The 14,797-nt window shown below is 38.3% G+C and overlaps 1 protein-coding gene across 2 annotated transcripts in view; it reads right to left on the reverse strand.

Moving 5' to 3' along the window:
- LOC148863996 (Zn-dependent exopeptidases superfamily protein) overlaps window positions 1-7,116 on the reverse strand; it is a 35,068-nt gene extending 27,952 nt beyond the window's left edge. The window contains exons 1-5 of one of the 2 annotated variants that reach the window (XM_088976766.1): window positions 6,851-7,116; window positions 6,678-6,754; window positions 6,129-6,206; window positions 5,799-5,870; window positions 5,608-5,681 (exon numbers count right to left, since the gene is read on the reverse strand). In XM_088976766.1, coding sequence (XP_088832892.1) covers window positions 5,608-5,681; window positions 5,799-5,870; window positions 6,129-6,206; window positions 6,678-6,754; window positions 6,851-6,869 — 320 coding nt within the window. In that variant the 5' untranslated portion in view covers window positions 6,870-7,116. Of the gene's footprint in view, window positions 1-5,314; window positions 5,455-5,607; window positions 5,682-5,798; window positions 5,871-6,128; window positions 6,207-6,677; window positions 6,755-6,850 lie in introns of those variants that run through there. The other variant, XM_088976767.1, reaches the window with a different exon arrangement.
- Between the last annotated feature and the right edge of the window lie 7,681 nt (window positions 7,117-14,797).

Below are 14,797 nucleotides of genomic sequence, written 5' to 3' on the forward strand. Positions count from 1 at the left end.
TTATTCTGCTCGTCTACCCTCTTATTCACCTCCTCTTTCTTCTTAAACTTCCTTTTTTTTTTAATTATTGTTGGAGCAACGAGAGCGCTGCTGCTGATGTGGTTAACTGAAGCTGTTTCTAGGGTTTTTTCCTTAAAAAAAAACTCCAAGGAGGCTCAAAATAGTTGCTGGTATGCCCAGGTAGGACAAGAAACTGTGGAATAGTTGTATGGACTACTAGAGAGACCTAGTTAACAGGTCTAGCCACTGGACTCTACGGAGTATCGGTCCAGGAGATTCTTGTTCTAGCCGCTGAATGTAAGTAGCATCAATATAGGAGATTTGTGTGCTCTCTAGCCCAGTTTTTTTTGGAGTTTCAGCAAAAGGAAGTGCTGTTTGACCTGTTCTACTCATTTAAATAACAGTTTTGTGCGAGTCCGGGATGTCTTCCAACACAAGTGAAGTCGCATCTAGAGGTTCCAGGACTGTAGACATTATTGATCTTGGAAATCCGATGGTACAGATTACTAATGTGAAACTAGATGAATACAACTATAAGGAATGGGTCATTTCAGCAAGATGGTCCGTGGTGAGCCATGGACTGCAAGGTTACATTGATGGGAAGATTAAAGAGCCCAAGGAAAATGAACCTAGTTATAGAAATTGGTGTAGGGAAAATGTAACTGTAATGTCATGATTGCTAACCTCAATGACTCCTAAAATTGCGAGGACTGTTCAGCACTATACCACAACCCATAAGATTTGGGAAAAACTGTATAACACTTATGGTCAAAAGCAGAACATAGCAAGAATCTACACGCTGAATCAAGATATTTCTAGTTTGACTCAAGGAAACATGATTGTTGCAACTTATTTTACTACACTAGAAGGTTTGTAGGAAAAACTTGATCACCATTTAATCCTTGAGTGGGACAGCACCAAAGACAAAGAAAGGCATGACAGGCAAATTTAAGGAAGAACTTTCAAGTTTCTTGCTGGTTTAGACCACTCATATGAAAATATTAGGGCACAAATATTAGGGAGAAATGAACTTCCAAATCTGCATCATGTGTTTTATCTAATTAGGAATGAGGAGGTGAGGAGGAAAGAAATAGGAATTCATGTTCCTCTTCAGCCTAGTGAGCAGTCTGTTCTTGTTTTCAGCAGCTCTAAGGGTGGAAAGGGGGTGGATAAGAAGAACTTGAAGTGTTCTCATTGTGGGGGAGAGAGGCCTACTAAGGATACTTTTTGGATTATTCATCCACAATTGAAACCAGCGACTTTGAGGAAGGACAAAGAAGCCAAACAAGGGTCCCAACTACAGTTCAGGTTATGTAGCCAGCCCAAATGTTGCAAATGGTGTTTCTAAGGGTAACAGTACCCGCTCTTCCAATGTGGAACAAACCTCCACTTCACCAAATAGCTTTCCAAAATTTACAACCAAAGAAGTAGATATCCTCAACCGAGCTATGGCTCGGTTAAAACAATCACCCATTGCTTCTCCTCATTTACAAAAACAGGTATAATATCTGCCCTTAGTGTTATTCAGTCCTCTTCATCAAACATTTGGGTTATTGATTCAAGAGCTTCTGAACACATGACAAATTCATCCTTATTACTCAATTGAAAATTACACCGACAGTAATTCAGATAATGCAAGAAAAGAAGAAAAGAGAGAAAGAAAGAAAAAGAAAAGAAGTTTCAGCAATAGGTTGTGGAAGAATAAAAGAAGGGAAGAGAGAAAAGAAGAATTCAAACCTCTCTCTCTAGCCCCCTTTCATCACTTTTATTAATAATTCTAAGTCTGAGTACAATTACTTGGATGCCCTTAATGAGGTGGCCAGCACTAAAGAAATAATTAAAGAAAATAAAAAAAAGGCCCATAAGGCCCATAACTTTTAAACACTACTTAAAAGAAATAAAGAACACTAGGGCCCATTCAGCCCATTCTCACTACACTTTCTTTTACTGGAAACGGTAACTTCATTAATATAACTTAAAAATAGCTTTCCAGATTTAAGTACAGTTGTCAACCCCTAAGTAGGTGTTGAGCCCCCCAGTAATCTTTCTTACAAAACTGCCCAGAACATACTCTCCCTCACAATCCCTTGTTTGACCTTATCATCTTTCTTTCAAACTTGTGTCTTTTGGAACTGGGAATGTGGACATAACAAGTGCAACCAAAGACCCTCAAAGGAAATAGAGAAAATCTCAACATCAGGAAAGAGGACTCCAAAGGGAGATTTTAGTCCCAAGACTCAAGAAGGCATGTGGTTAATAAGGTAGGTAGTTGTTAAAACTGCATCACCCCAAAACTTCACAGGAACATGGGTAGCAAAAAGAGTGCTCCTTGCAACTTCCATAATGTGTCTGTTTTTCCTCTCCGCTACTCCATTTTGTTGTGGAGTGCAGACATAAGAACTCCGATGAATAACCCCAAACTTCTCAAGGTAGGAGGTAAGGTCATTATCAAAATATTCCTTAGCATTGTCTAACCGGAATATTTTGACGCGGGTATTAAACTGAGTATGTGTTCATAGAACTGTTGCACAAGTTTAGGCACTTCAGCTCGAGGACACATAAGGTAAATCCAAGTATATTGTGAAAAATATCAATAAACAAGATGAAATATTTATACCCACCCATACATAGTAAATGGTAAAACCCCCACACATCAGAGTGAACAATATTAAAAAAGAATAATTGATCTTTTATTGCTTGAAGGATAAGTGCTCTTACAATGCTTTGAGAACTCACAAGACTCACAATGAAAACTCGATAGACTAATTCCTTTAAATAACTCGAAAATGACAAATGACCTAAACGATTATGACATAACATAATACGACTAGTGGACTCTGAAACAAATGCAGTTCTCTTAGGTTGTACTTGGCTCTGCTCAGGCATGTCTAACAGATAGATTCCATTCGCCTCATGGCCACTCCCAATCACCTTCTGAGATTCCATGTCTTGAATAACAAAATATGAAGGAAAAAATGTCACACTACAATTCAGGGATTTAGTCAAATTACTAACTGAAAGCAAATTGGTATTATGTTTAAGTACATGAAGAACAGATGATAAGGTCAAGGCATTAGAGGTCTTAATGTCTCCCTTTCCCGTGATAAATTGGTAAGAGGTGAATAACTATGAAACACTGGTCATATGGTCAGAAGCACCATAATCAATTATCCAAGAGGTTTTTTGAGTACCTGATATAGAAGCATGATGTGCAGTGGCACGAATACCTGAGTGAGCAAATGTAGAGGAAGGAACAGTCTCTGAAGGAGCTATAGCAGTGGATTCCAAGTGACTGATGATTCAGCCATACTTCTCATATTCAGCCCCAGTAGCTACAAGTTGTTCTCCCACTAACTTCTCTCCACCCTGTCCTTGTTCACCTTGTGAAGAGGTGGCTACATTTGCATTTCCACCTTTTCCAGTTTCAACCCTTTTTCCACCATTTCTTTCTTGAATCTGGTAGGAACAAACTCTGGATGTAGCTTCCAACATGTGTCTTTAGTGTGTTTAGGCTTCCTGCAATATTCACAAATAACATCTTTCTTCCTAGTGCTAACATTTGGTTTCATCCCCACATTAGCATAGTGATCAACCTGTGGCTCAACAGACTGAACCCAAACTCTGGATGTAGTTTCCAACATGTGTCTTTAGTGTGTTTAGGCTTCTTGCAGTATTCACAGATAACATCTTTCTTCCCAGTGCTAACCTTTGGTTTCATCCCCACATTAGCATAGTGATCAACCTGTGGCTCAACAGACTGAACATGTCCTATACTCTCCTCACTGCTCACCATTAGCATATGCCTAAGACAAAGTCACCTCATCCTTTGCTAAAACATTCTGCCTCATAATATCATACTCTAAGTTGAGTCCGGCGAGAAACTCAAAAGACCCGATTTCTCTCCACCAAACCCCTATATGTTTTTGCATCCTTTGTGCAATCCCAAACAACAGTCTCCATCAAATCAATCTCTTTCCAAAGAGAAGTAGACTACTAAGATTATTCACATCATGCTTCAATTTGTAGGCCCGAGCAACATTAAGCTTTTGGGAACAGGTCACTGTGACACTATCCCACACTTCTTTTGTAGTTTCTATCCACAGATAATGTTGACTAATGTGTGGTTGCATAGAATTCACTAACCAACCCACTACTGTGTAGTTTTCCTACATCCACCTTTCATAGGTAGGATCATCCTCCTCCGGTTTCTTCTTGCTCCTGGTAATATAACCCCATTTTCCTCTACTACACACATGTATCTTAATAGATTGAGACCAAGTTAAATAATCGGTCTCATCTAGCTTCATAGTAGTCACAACCCCAAAAAGATTCTCCACTGACCCCCCTATGGTTGCCTAGGCGCCTTGAAAACTATGATGGTGGTTGGGCCAAGGGCTCTGTCTCCAGACCCCCAAACCAAGCTCCTTGAGACAATGAATGATAAATGATGAATGATGAATGAATCAATGAATGAACAACATTAGCAAATAGGGGTTCTACTCCACTCCAAAAACCACCTATTTGCAAATGATGTTCATTCATTCACCCTAATAAAAGATAACCTTTTTTCAAAAAAAAATCACCCTAATAAAAGATATTTTTAAAAGATAATTAAAAGTATAAAATTCTTTTTTTAGGGATTAAGAATTTTAAGACCCTAACATGAATTTCTTTGGGCTTGCCTCAAGGGGCTTGGTACAAAGGCAATTTATAGAATTAGGAATAAAATATGTAACATCATATTAACTATTTGAAATAATGAAATTGAGAAAGAAATAAAGAAATTAAAGGTTTGACATGCATATGTTTTGTATGATATTTTTTATTTTATTTTGCATTTTTTCACTTTGAATGTGTTTTATATGTTATGTTTATGTATTTAATTTGAGCTAATAGGCTTTTTTAAAACATTTAGTTTAAAATTGAAGTTTGATTTTTTAATTAATACTATTTTTAATATTTTATTAATTCATTTTGAACTTTTTTATTTTGCACCTTGTGCTTCAAACACAAAAAGGCCTTTGCGCTTTTTTGTGCCTTGTGCTTTTAAAACCTTCTCGGCTTATGATAGTCAGCATACTTTGATCACAAGTATTTGTTTGTAATAAAAATAATAAATAATATGAAAGCTACACAAATCTTTTGTTCTATGCAACTTTGTGGAGGCATTCATTGTATAGCATTTCTAAGTACAAGGTTCATACTTGTATGTGATATCAGATTTTTGGCAATTAATAACAGTACTTTAACTTGTTAAAAATAAAACTAAAAAAAATGTATATATAAAATAGAAAGAAATATTAAAGTAATTTACTTTCTCATATTCACGATCACCCTGCCCCAATAAGGGTAGGTTAAGCTGCATCTGATTAGGCAAAATAAAACATCCTCAATTCATAGTAAAATTATGCATTATAAGGTAATTCCTTGCCACTTTGCCAGTCAAGTTTGCTTTGCACCTTGGTAAAAAGAGCAAAAAGAAAAATCAAGAGAAACCAGAGCTTAGCATCTCAAAATAATTTACTGGTTCTCAACATTTAAAGGTCAAAAATCAAAATCTGTAGGTACAAACAAAATAATGCAAAACAGAAAAACCAAAAAACTCACCTGTATCCACCTAAGGGCAAACAAGACTGTTCTTTCAGACAAGATTCTGAATCATGAGTTCCAGCTTTTGTCGTCTAATCAAGGTCAGGTGTATCAAAGATTATTAACATGAACTTGTGAAGATAGTTTCAGGAAATGATCATTAAGCATTTTGAAGGTATCTAAAAAGGACTTAGAAGAACCTTCTCTACCTGCATCACCAAATCAAATTCAGCCACATCTGTTGTGTGTGCTTTATTATTCTTCTCCTTTTTATTGACAATCTGCATATAGGACAGCTAGCATAGCATTATATTTATAAAACAAGTCATAATTCATCTAGAAGACAAATCGACAACATAAAGTTGAATCAAAAATAAGAATGCAAACTTCATTTACTAGAAATACATTTTGAAAACAAGAAGCTCTCCAATTATAGAATTAATCAGAATATTACTACGTTGGAAAATTAATTGCAGGATCATGAAAACAAGATAACAAAATATAACTTAAGAATTAAAAAACTTCAAAAGACATTATACCTCCTGCAGAAGTAGTGTACTCTCTGGGGAGAGCAAGAATACAGGAAAGTTGTAGCTGTTCCGCAAAATACCAAATCCCTGCAAAGATGAACACGTTATGACACTTTCACTTATCTATCAGAATGTGGCTGATTCATCAGGATTTGGCACAAGGAGGGGGATATGACTAATTTCACAAAAATCTGATACTCCCATTCAAAAAAAAAACACCTTGATGCATAATTGCTTCTATTGTATAGCTAATCATGGGTCAACTACAACCCTTTTGGATAATCCATAGCCCAAAACATATTTACAGTTGCTCTTAATAATCCAATTACCAATCAATGCTTTCCACATTTATACCATTCAAAACAGAGCACTTAATTTGAATTGTTAAGATAATTCAAATGCTGTTATTTTTGGGAAATGGTCCATTTAAGCAAATAAGTTCATCACTCCAATAATATGGATCAAAAGTGCAAGTATAGATTATCATAAGAAGCACACCATATGGTTTAGCCATTTATATAAGACTCTCATCAAAGATTAAACTGATTAATAACTTACAGCAGGATTCCACTCATAATTGAGGCTCTGGTAAGGAGAAAATTCAGCTTGTGGAAATTTGTCCACTGGTGAGAATCCTACAAGGGAGACAAAATTTGCAGTGTTAACAAAGTTTACTGTAGAATTTTTCCTCCAATTGATACAGATGATAAGTAGAAAGTTACACTGATTACCTTTTGGCTTATTTTGCATTCCAGTTCCTGATTCAATCAGAACACCTCCTACTCTCTTAGCAAAGTTTTGGTCATTTGATACCCTGAAAGAGTAAATGCTATCTTCTTCAGTCACCAATAAGAACGATTATGTCATTTTGTCAATCCAGTGAAATGTATATCCAACATCATGCATCATGACACAACCATACAACTGGAATCCATTTGCAAGTATGCATGTAGTAGAAATCTGCTGAATTCAAAAATATGAATAGAAAAGGTAGTTTCTTGAAGAGAGAAGGAAGAGAGAAGGAGAAGAAGAGATCTTGAAAAGAAAAGAGCAATAATCTGGCCGCCCCCTTCACTTATTATTTATACTAAAAATAATAGAGCAGTACAAAGACAACTATGCCCTTATAAGGCAGCAAAACATTAAACAGCATATATAAGACTAAAAAACATAATAAAATTTGGACTCACATAACTACTGTGGTCCCCACCTCCTATCTAACAACTAACATAAAACATCTACTCAGAAAAACAACATAAAACTGATTAATCTTCAACACTCCCCCTCAAGTTGGGAGTAAATGTCACACATTCCCAACTTGCGTAGATAATGTTCAAGCTTTTTCTTTGCCACCCCTTTAGTGAGAACATCAGTCAGCTGCAACTCTGAAGAGACATAAGGCAAACAAACTTCTCTGGCTGTTACCTTTTCTCTTATAAAGTGTCTATCAACTTTAATGTGTTTTGTCCTATCATGCTGAATTGGATTATGGGCAATATTGATTGCAGTCTGATCGTCACAGTACAGCATCATAGGTTACTCTGCTTTCACCCCAATCTCACTCAAAAGAGATCTAACCCAAAGAAGTTCTAAGACACCATGAGCCATGGATCTATACTCACTTGACCTCGCCACAACCGCTTGCTTCTTACTCTTCCAGGAGATCAAGTTTCCACCTACAAAGGTATACACTCCTGATGTAGACCTCCTGTCATCTAAGCATCTTGCCCAGTCTACATCTGTATAGGATTCTAGCTTCAGATTGTCATGCCTCTGTCAGGGTGCTTTTTCAGATATGCAAGTATTCTCTAATAGCTTCTTAGTGTTGAACCCGAGATGCATGCATGTACTGACTCACAACAATGACAACATAAGAAATATTTGGTCGTGTCATGCACAAATATAGCAGTCAGCCCACCATTCTTTGATATCTCCCCACATCTTTCACCAACTCACCATCCACCATTAATTATGTGATTTGGATCAATATGAATGTTTGTTGGTTTGGTCCCCATCTTCCTAGTCTCCCGTAGTAGGTCAAATACATACTTTCTCTATGAGATGAAGATCCCATGCTTGGATTTTGCAACTTCAATCCCCAAGAAGTATTTAAGCTCACCAAGATCTTTGATCTCAAATTCTTGTTACCATGATTTTTTGAGATCATCAATCTCCTCCAGATCATTTCCTGTAACCACCATATCATCCATACACAATCAGAATTGACACCAGAGCATCTCTCTCCTCTTTACAAAGAGGGTGTGATCAGACTGGGTTTGTGTGTATCCAAAATCGATAAGTGCCCCTCTGAACCTATCAAACCAAGCCCTAGGTGATTGTTTCAGTCCATACAGATATTTTCTGAGTTTGCATACCTTTCCTTTACCAACATTTTCATAAAAGCCTGTTGGAATGTCCATATATACCTCCTGTAAATCACCATTGAGGAAAACATTTTTAACAGCTAGAGATAAAAGAATACGAACTGAACTCATCTTAGCTACCGGTGCAAAGGTTTCCAGATAATCAACATCATAGGTCTGAGTATACCCTTTTGCTACCAACCTTGCCTTGTACCTCTCTATCTTGCCATCGGCCCTATACTTCATTGTGAATACCCATCTACATCCAATTGTCTCCTTGTATAGAGGAAGATCAATTATTTCCCAAGTTTGGTTTTTAACCAAGGCTTCCATCTCTTCTTGCATGGTTGTTTTCCACTCAGGTTTGGAGAGAGCCTCAATAACATTCCTGGGTATAGAGACAGAATCCAGGGAAAAAGGAAAGCACGGTAGGAGGGTGATAAGGCATTGTAGGAAAGATGGTGTGAAATGCAATGGGTTGTACACTTTCTCTTCCCTTTACAAAGTGCAATGGGAATATCAAACTCAATGGGATCAGCTGCAACAATGGTGTTAGGTACATTAGAAAACATAACAGGCTCAGGCTCAAGAGGAATACTTGGAATTGTATCTGTTGAATCTGGAGTTTCAGAAGGACTGATAGAGAGTGGTATGGGTTGAAGATGTGTGGAGTCAACCATCGTTTGTCGGCGCTGATATTTCTGTGAGGCTGCCCGTGGTGGCTCAAGTAATGAAATTGATGGAGGTGCTGGTTGAACTGATGATGGAGGTGCTAGCTGAACCGATGATGGAACTGATGGAGGCACTAAAGAAACATGAAGAGGAACAGATTGTAAGTTCTCCTCCCTAAAACTCTCCCCCTGAGGAGAACCACTCGAGAAAAAGGTGGATTCAAAAAGGGTAACATCCATAGTGACAAATCTGCTCCTTGACACTGGGTCATAACAGCAATACCCCTTTTGGTTCTGAGCATACGCAAGAAAAACACATTTCTTGGCCTTATGATCCAATTTCTTGCGGTGGGGGCAAAAAATGTGAACAAAGGAAACACAGCCAAAAACCCTCAAAGGTAAGTGAAATATCTCCCCATCTGGAAAAAGAAGACTGAATGGCACCTTAAAAGACTGTCTACAATGCTTTCCTAACTGACAACTCACACTCCAAAGTAGATAACTGAATAGATTCAAACAACTTTGGGAAAAGAAATTTCAAAGAACTAAAAGAAAGATGTCAAAGCAATTATGCCAAAGCATAATCTGGTTTATTGACTTTGACCCACTACTACTGCTGCTGCTAACATGGTGGCCCCGGTGTCTCGGAATCTCATCCAAAAGGTAGACTCCATTCACTTCACGACCACTCCCAGTCGTCTTCTTTGACTCTAGATCCTGCAAAACACAATTACTAGGAAGAAAAGTCACGGAACAATTCAAATTTTTTGTCAAAGAGCTAATAGATAGTAGGTTGGTATGAAGTCTAGCGACATGTAAAACAGAAGATAAAGTTATATCATTGGTCACTCTAACTATCCCTTTCTCAGCAATGGGAATATGTGAACCATCTGTTGTAGAGACTTTGTCTCTACCAGAGCACAACTAATAGGAACTAAAAAGAGTAGGGGCATTAGTCATGTTTTCAGATGCTCCTAAGTCTATAATCCAAGGAGATCCCTCCTTACCTAAAGTGGATGCAAGATTTGCAATTGCATATGAACTACCTGTATGTGCAAAAGAAGTGGTGTAGTTGGCTCCTACATTTTGTTGTCCATCTGGAGGCCAGAGCAAGGTGAATCTTTCTTACTCATAAGCTGTCCAAACCTCTCCAATTTTGTTCTCACTGCTGCTACTGCAATGGATTCCCAACCAGTTTGGGAAAGAGGAGCCGAAAAGTCTCCTGTAGTGGCCACGTTTGCATTTCCCTTGTTCCTTATCCGAGCAGGCATAAGATTTGGATGAAACTTCCAACAAGTGTCCTTGGTATGCTTAGGCTTCTTACAATAATCACACACCAAGTCCTTCTTGTCTTCCCTTTTAGTCTCACTACTCCCCCTGTCTCCATTCGGCTTAGGTTTGGTTGTACTAACCATAGCCGACTGGTTAATCCCAGGTTGTCTCAACATTACATTCCTCCTACTCTCCTCTCCAGAGACAAAGGCATAGGCTTGAGAGAGTGTCACACCCTCCCTAGAAAGAATATGTTGCCTAGCAATGTCAAATTCAGGGTTCAGCCCTGCTAAGAACTCAAAAACCCTATTCCTCTCTACTAGTCTGTGATAGGTTGCTGCATCATTTACACTTTCCCATACCATAGTTTCTAAGTGATCTATTTCTTGCCAAAGGGTTGTTAGCACAAAGAAATACACAACAAGGGGGTTTTGTCCTTGTTTCATACTCATCACCTGATTCCTTAACTAATAGGCTCTGGCTTCATTTTGCTTCTGAGAGTAGGTTTCAGTCACTCCATCCCAAATCTCCATAACAATATTAGCCCATAGGAAATTTTTTGCAATATGAGGTAACATAGAATTACACAACCAGGACATTACCATGTAGTTCTCCTGCACCCATCAGGAAGAGTCTGTATCAGGTTTCTTCTCCTCCCCAGTGATGTACCCTAATTTTTCACGGGCACCAATAACCATCTTAGCTGATTGTACCCACTCCAAATAAATTGTACCATCAAGTTTTACTATAGTAATGATCCCAGACCCAAAAATATCACTACTACCTCCAACACCCAGTCCCACAATACCGGTGGACTTTATCTTGGTATTCCAACTCTCCATCTTACTTCAAACAGTTCAATAGTAATAAAAAATAGATTGGAGACCTTCCAAAAACAATTTAATATCACACACACAAAAACTAATCCTTCTAGAAGAAGAAAACCCTATCCGAAGAGAAATCACTCTCCTCCCCACACCTCCCAACAGAAAGAAGAGTGAATCGATCACTCCAGGAGGCTCAGAAAATTCTAGAAACTTAACCGCCCTCTTCAAAAAATCAAAAGAAAATTAACAATACCTGGGCACCCAAGATCAGATCAAAAACAAAGAGTCCAACTTTTCTGGGACTCTTCCCTGTACTCCAGTTCCTCCTAATTTTGATGTCGAACAGTAGATCACCTTCCTGGTGACTAGATCCCTCCAAAAAATCAAAGAGCTTGGCAATCTATAGCAGATCGAACAGCCCCTTATTACTTCATGCAGTCGATCGATCTAGGGCTGCATGAGAATGCTTCAAGAAACCCTAGCCGATGCTCTGATACCAAGTAGAAATCTGTTGAATTCAAAAATATGAATAGAAAAGGTAGTTTCTTGAAGAGAGAAGGAAGAGAGAAGGAGAAGAGAAGAAGAGAAGAGAGAAGGAAGAGAGAAGAGATCTTGAAAAGAAAAGAGAGCAATAATCTAGCTGCCCCCTTCACTTATTATTTATACTAAAAATAATAGAGCAGTACAAAGACAACTATGCCCTTATAGGGCGGCAAAACATAAAACAACATATATAAGACTCAAAAACATAATATAATTTGGACTCACATAACTACTGTGATCCCCACCTCCTATCTAACAACTAACATAAAACATCTACTCAGAAAAACAGTATAAAACTGATCAATTTTCAACACATGCAAGAATGCAAAACACATACTAGAAAAAGGAAATTCATTAACAAGACCACTTTGGCATATGCCATATGGATTAGGGTAGAAAATTGGGAAAGGTAGAGAGGGTGTTGTGGTTGGATTGGAGTTACATGAAGACATGTCATCACTCGGTTTTTATAAATGGCATGGTTAAGGATTTCTTCCCAACTAGCAAAGGACTAAGACAAGGGGACCCCCTCTTACCTTTCTTATTTACCTTGGTAACGGATGCATTCAGTAGGATGTTAACAAGAGCAAATAGGATGGACATCTTTAGAGGGTGAGTATTGGAAGGCATGGCATAACAATAACACATCTACAGTTTGTAGATGATACAATCATTTTTGTGAGGGTGGGAATCCCCATAAGGCTAGGAATCTAAAGCAGGTAGTGAAATTGTTTAAATCTCTCTTGAAGTTGAAAATTAGCTTTGAGAAGTGATGTGGCTCGAAAAAACTTAAATGAGGAATCGTTGACGGTTGTGGTTTCATTAGGTTCCCCTACTTTAGATTGGCCAATGAATTATTTTATTTTTTCATCAATAACAAAGCATTTTATTAAAGAAGATTAAGCAAGGTACTCTGTTATGATAAAAAAAAAAAAGATTAAGCAAGGTACAACAGAAAGCTATGGGGAGAGGTAAACTCTCTTAACCCTCCCCAAGGGACAAAAAACAGTTTACAAAACTGCCCTGAACATGTATTCCCTTCCCACCCCTTGCTTAGCAAGTGCATCAGCAAATGAGTTGGCAACCATTCTATAACCACCTTAGAGTCTCTTCCAACAATAAACAATTGTAGATTCAATTCCTTAGCCTTCCTTATCCCTTCCAATACTGCCAAGATTTCAGCTCTAAGAGAATCCCCCACTCCAATGGGACTGGAATACAGTGCAATAACTTTCCTTTCCTCGTCTCTAAAGGTTCCCCCAATACCAGAAGGTCCTGGATTACCTTCACTTCTCCCATCAAAGTTCAATTTGATAAATCCAAGGGCTAGTGTAGACCAAAGGGGGCTGGTTTTCATTTGGATTGGAGCTGAATTAGCCACTTCCAATTTCTAATCAATACCTCTGTAGATATATCTTTAAACAGCATCAATTATTACCTCTTTACTTATTTCATTTTCAATAAAAATTTGTGAGTTCCTTTCTTCCCAAATCATCCACCAAATAACAGCCCGTACACATCTCCACATTACTCTGCCCTCTTCTTTGACCACCTAACAAAGGAAGAAGCAAACAATCCTTGTACGTAGGGGGAGTCCACCTGCAACCAAACAAAGAAAAGAACCACTGCCAAATAGCAGAAACAAAAGTGCAGGAGATTAATAAGTAATAACAGCTCTCACCATTGGCCTTACAAAGATACACCAACTAGGGGACAAACACCAAGTAGGTCTTTTCCTTTGAAGCAAATCATAAGTATTGTAACTTTCCATAAAAGCTTCCCAGCAAAAGGCTCCAATCCTAGGAGAATTGGTTTACCCTAAATCTCAGGAGAAGGGAAGGTTTGGTCATTGCTAATAGAAGATTGGACTAAAGCTTTGATGGAGGCACAAGAGAAGATACAATACTTATGATTTGCTTCAAAGGAAAAGACCTACTATCTTCCTTTAAGGGATCCAAAACCACCCCACCCAAAGTCTGGAGAAAAGCCATCAGAAGCCAATGAAATATTTATGTATGCCTCTAGGAGACGACCCATGGGAAAGCAAGCAGGTTTTGGAGTTCAATTGTAAAACATTGTGCTAAGAGGCTGGCTGTATGGAAGAAAAACTATATTTTTTAGGGGGAAGAATTACTTTGATAAAATCTACCCTAACAAACCTGCCAGCATACTACCTATCAACCTTTAGGATACCATAGAGGGAGGTGTTCAAGGTAGAGAAAATAATGAGGGACTACTTATGGGAGACTGGGAAGGAAGGAAGGATCAATTGATTAAATGGAAAGTTGTATGCAAGAGAAAGGAGCAGGGGGGATTGGGATTAGGTAATTTAGGAAAAAAGAATATAGCTTTGCTAGTAAGTGGTTGTGGAGATGGCCTCTAAAGAGGGAGAGACTCTAGTACAAGGTGGTGAAAAGTATCCATGGGCGAGCTAGCACTGGTTGGGATGCTGGTGTATCTCAGGATTCTCAGTGGGCTGCTTTGGCTTCTCTTTGGAAAGCCATACATGGTATTCTCCCCTAGTTGTTAAGCCTCACAAGGTATGATGCATATACTGAAGACAAGGTTTTGTTCTAGGAAGATCTTTGGGTTGGTAACTCCACTCTCAAAGACCTCTTTCCCTCTTTGTACTCTCTTTATTCAAGAATGAACCTATCCAAAACTTTTGCTTCCCTCTCTCCTTCAAATGGAGTTAGTTGGGATTTGGGCTTAAGAAGAGATCTAAGAAGGGACTATGAGTTTGATCAGGTTGCCTTGCTTTTAAAACTTCTTAACTCTTTTCTTTTGGATCCTTCTTTGCCAAATAGTCGAGTTTGGACTCTTCACCCTAAGGTCCTTTTCTCTTGTGCTTCTTTTTTCTCTTCCTTGTCCTTGGATTCCTCTTCCCTAGCCTTCCCTTTTAAAGAAGTTTGGTCCAAGCCTATCCCACCCAAGGTTGGATCTCTTTGTTGGGAAGTCTTTCATAGAAAATTAAACACGTTGGACAACCTCCAAAAAAGAAG

Source organism: Nelumbo lutea, chromosome 3 (genome assembly GCF_056320005.1).
Source record: "Nelumbo lutea isolate HS-2025 chromosome 3, American lotus-T2T, whole genome shotgun sequence".
NCBI lineage: Eukaryota > Viridiplantae > Streptophyta > Magnoliopsida > Proteales > Nelumbonaceae > Nelumbo > Nelumbo lutea.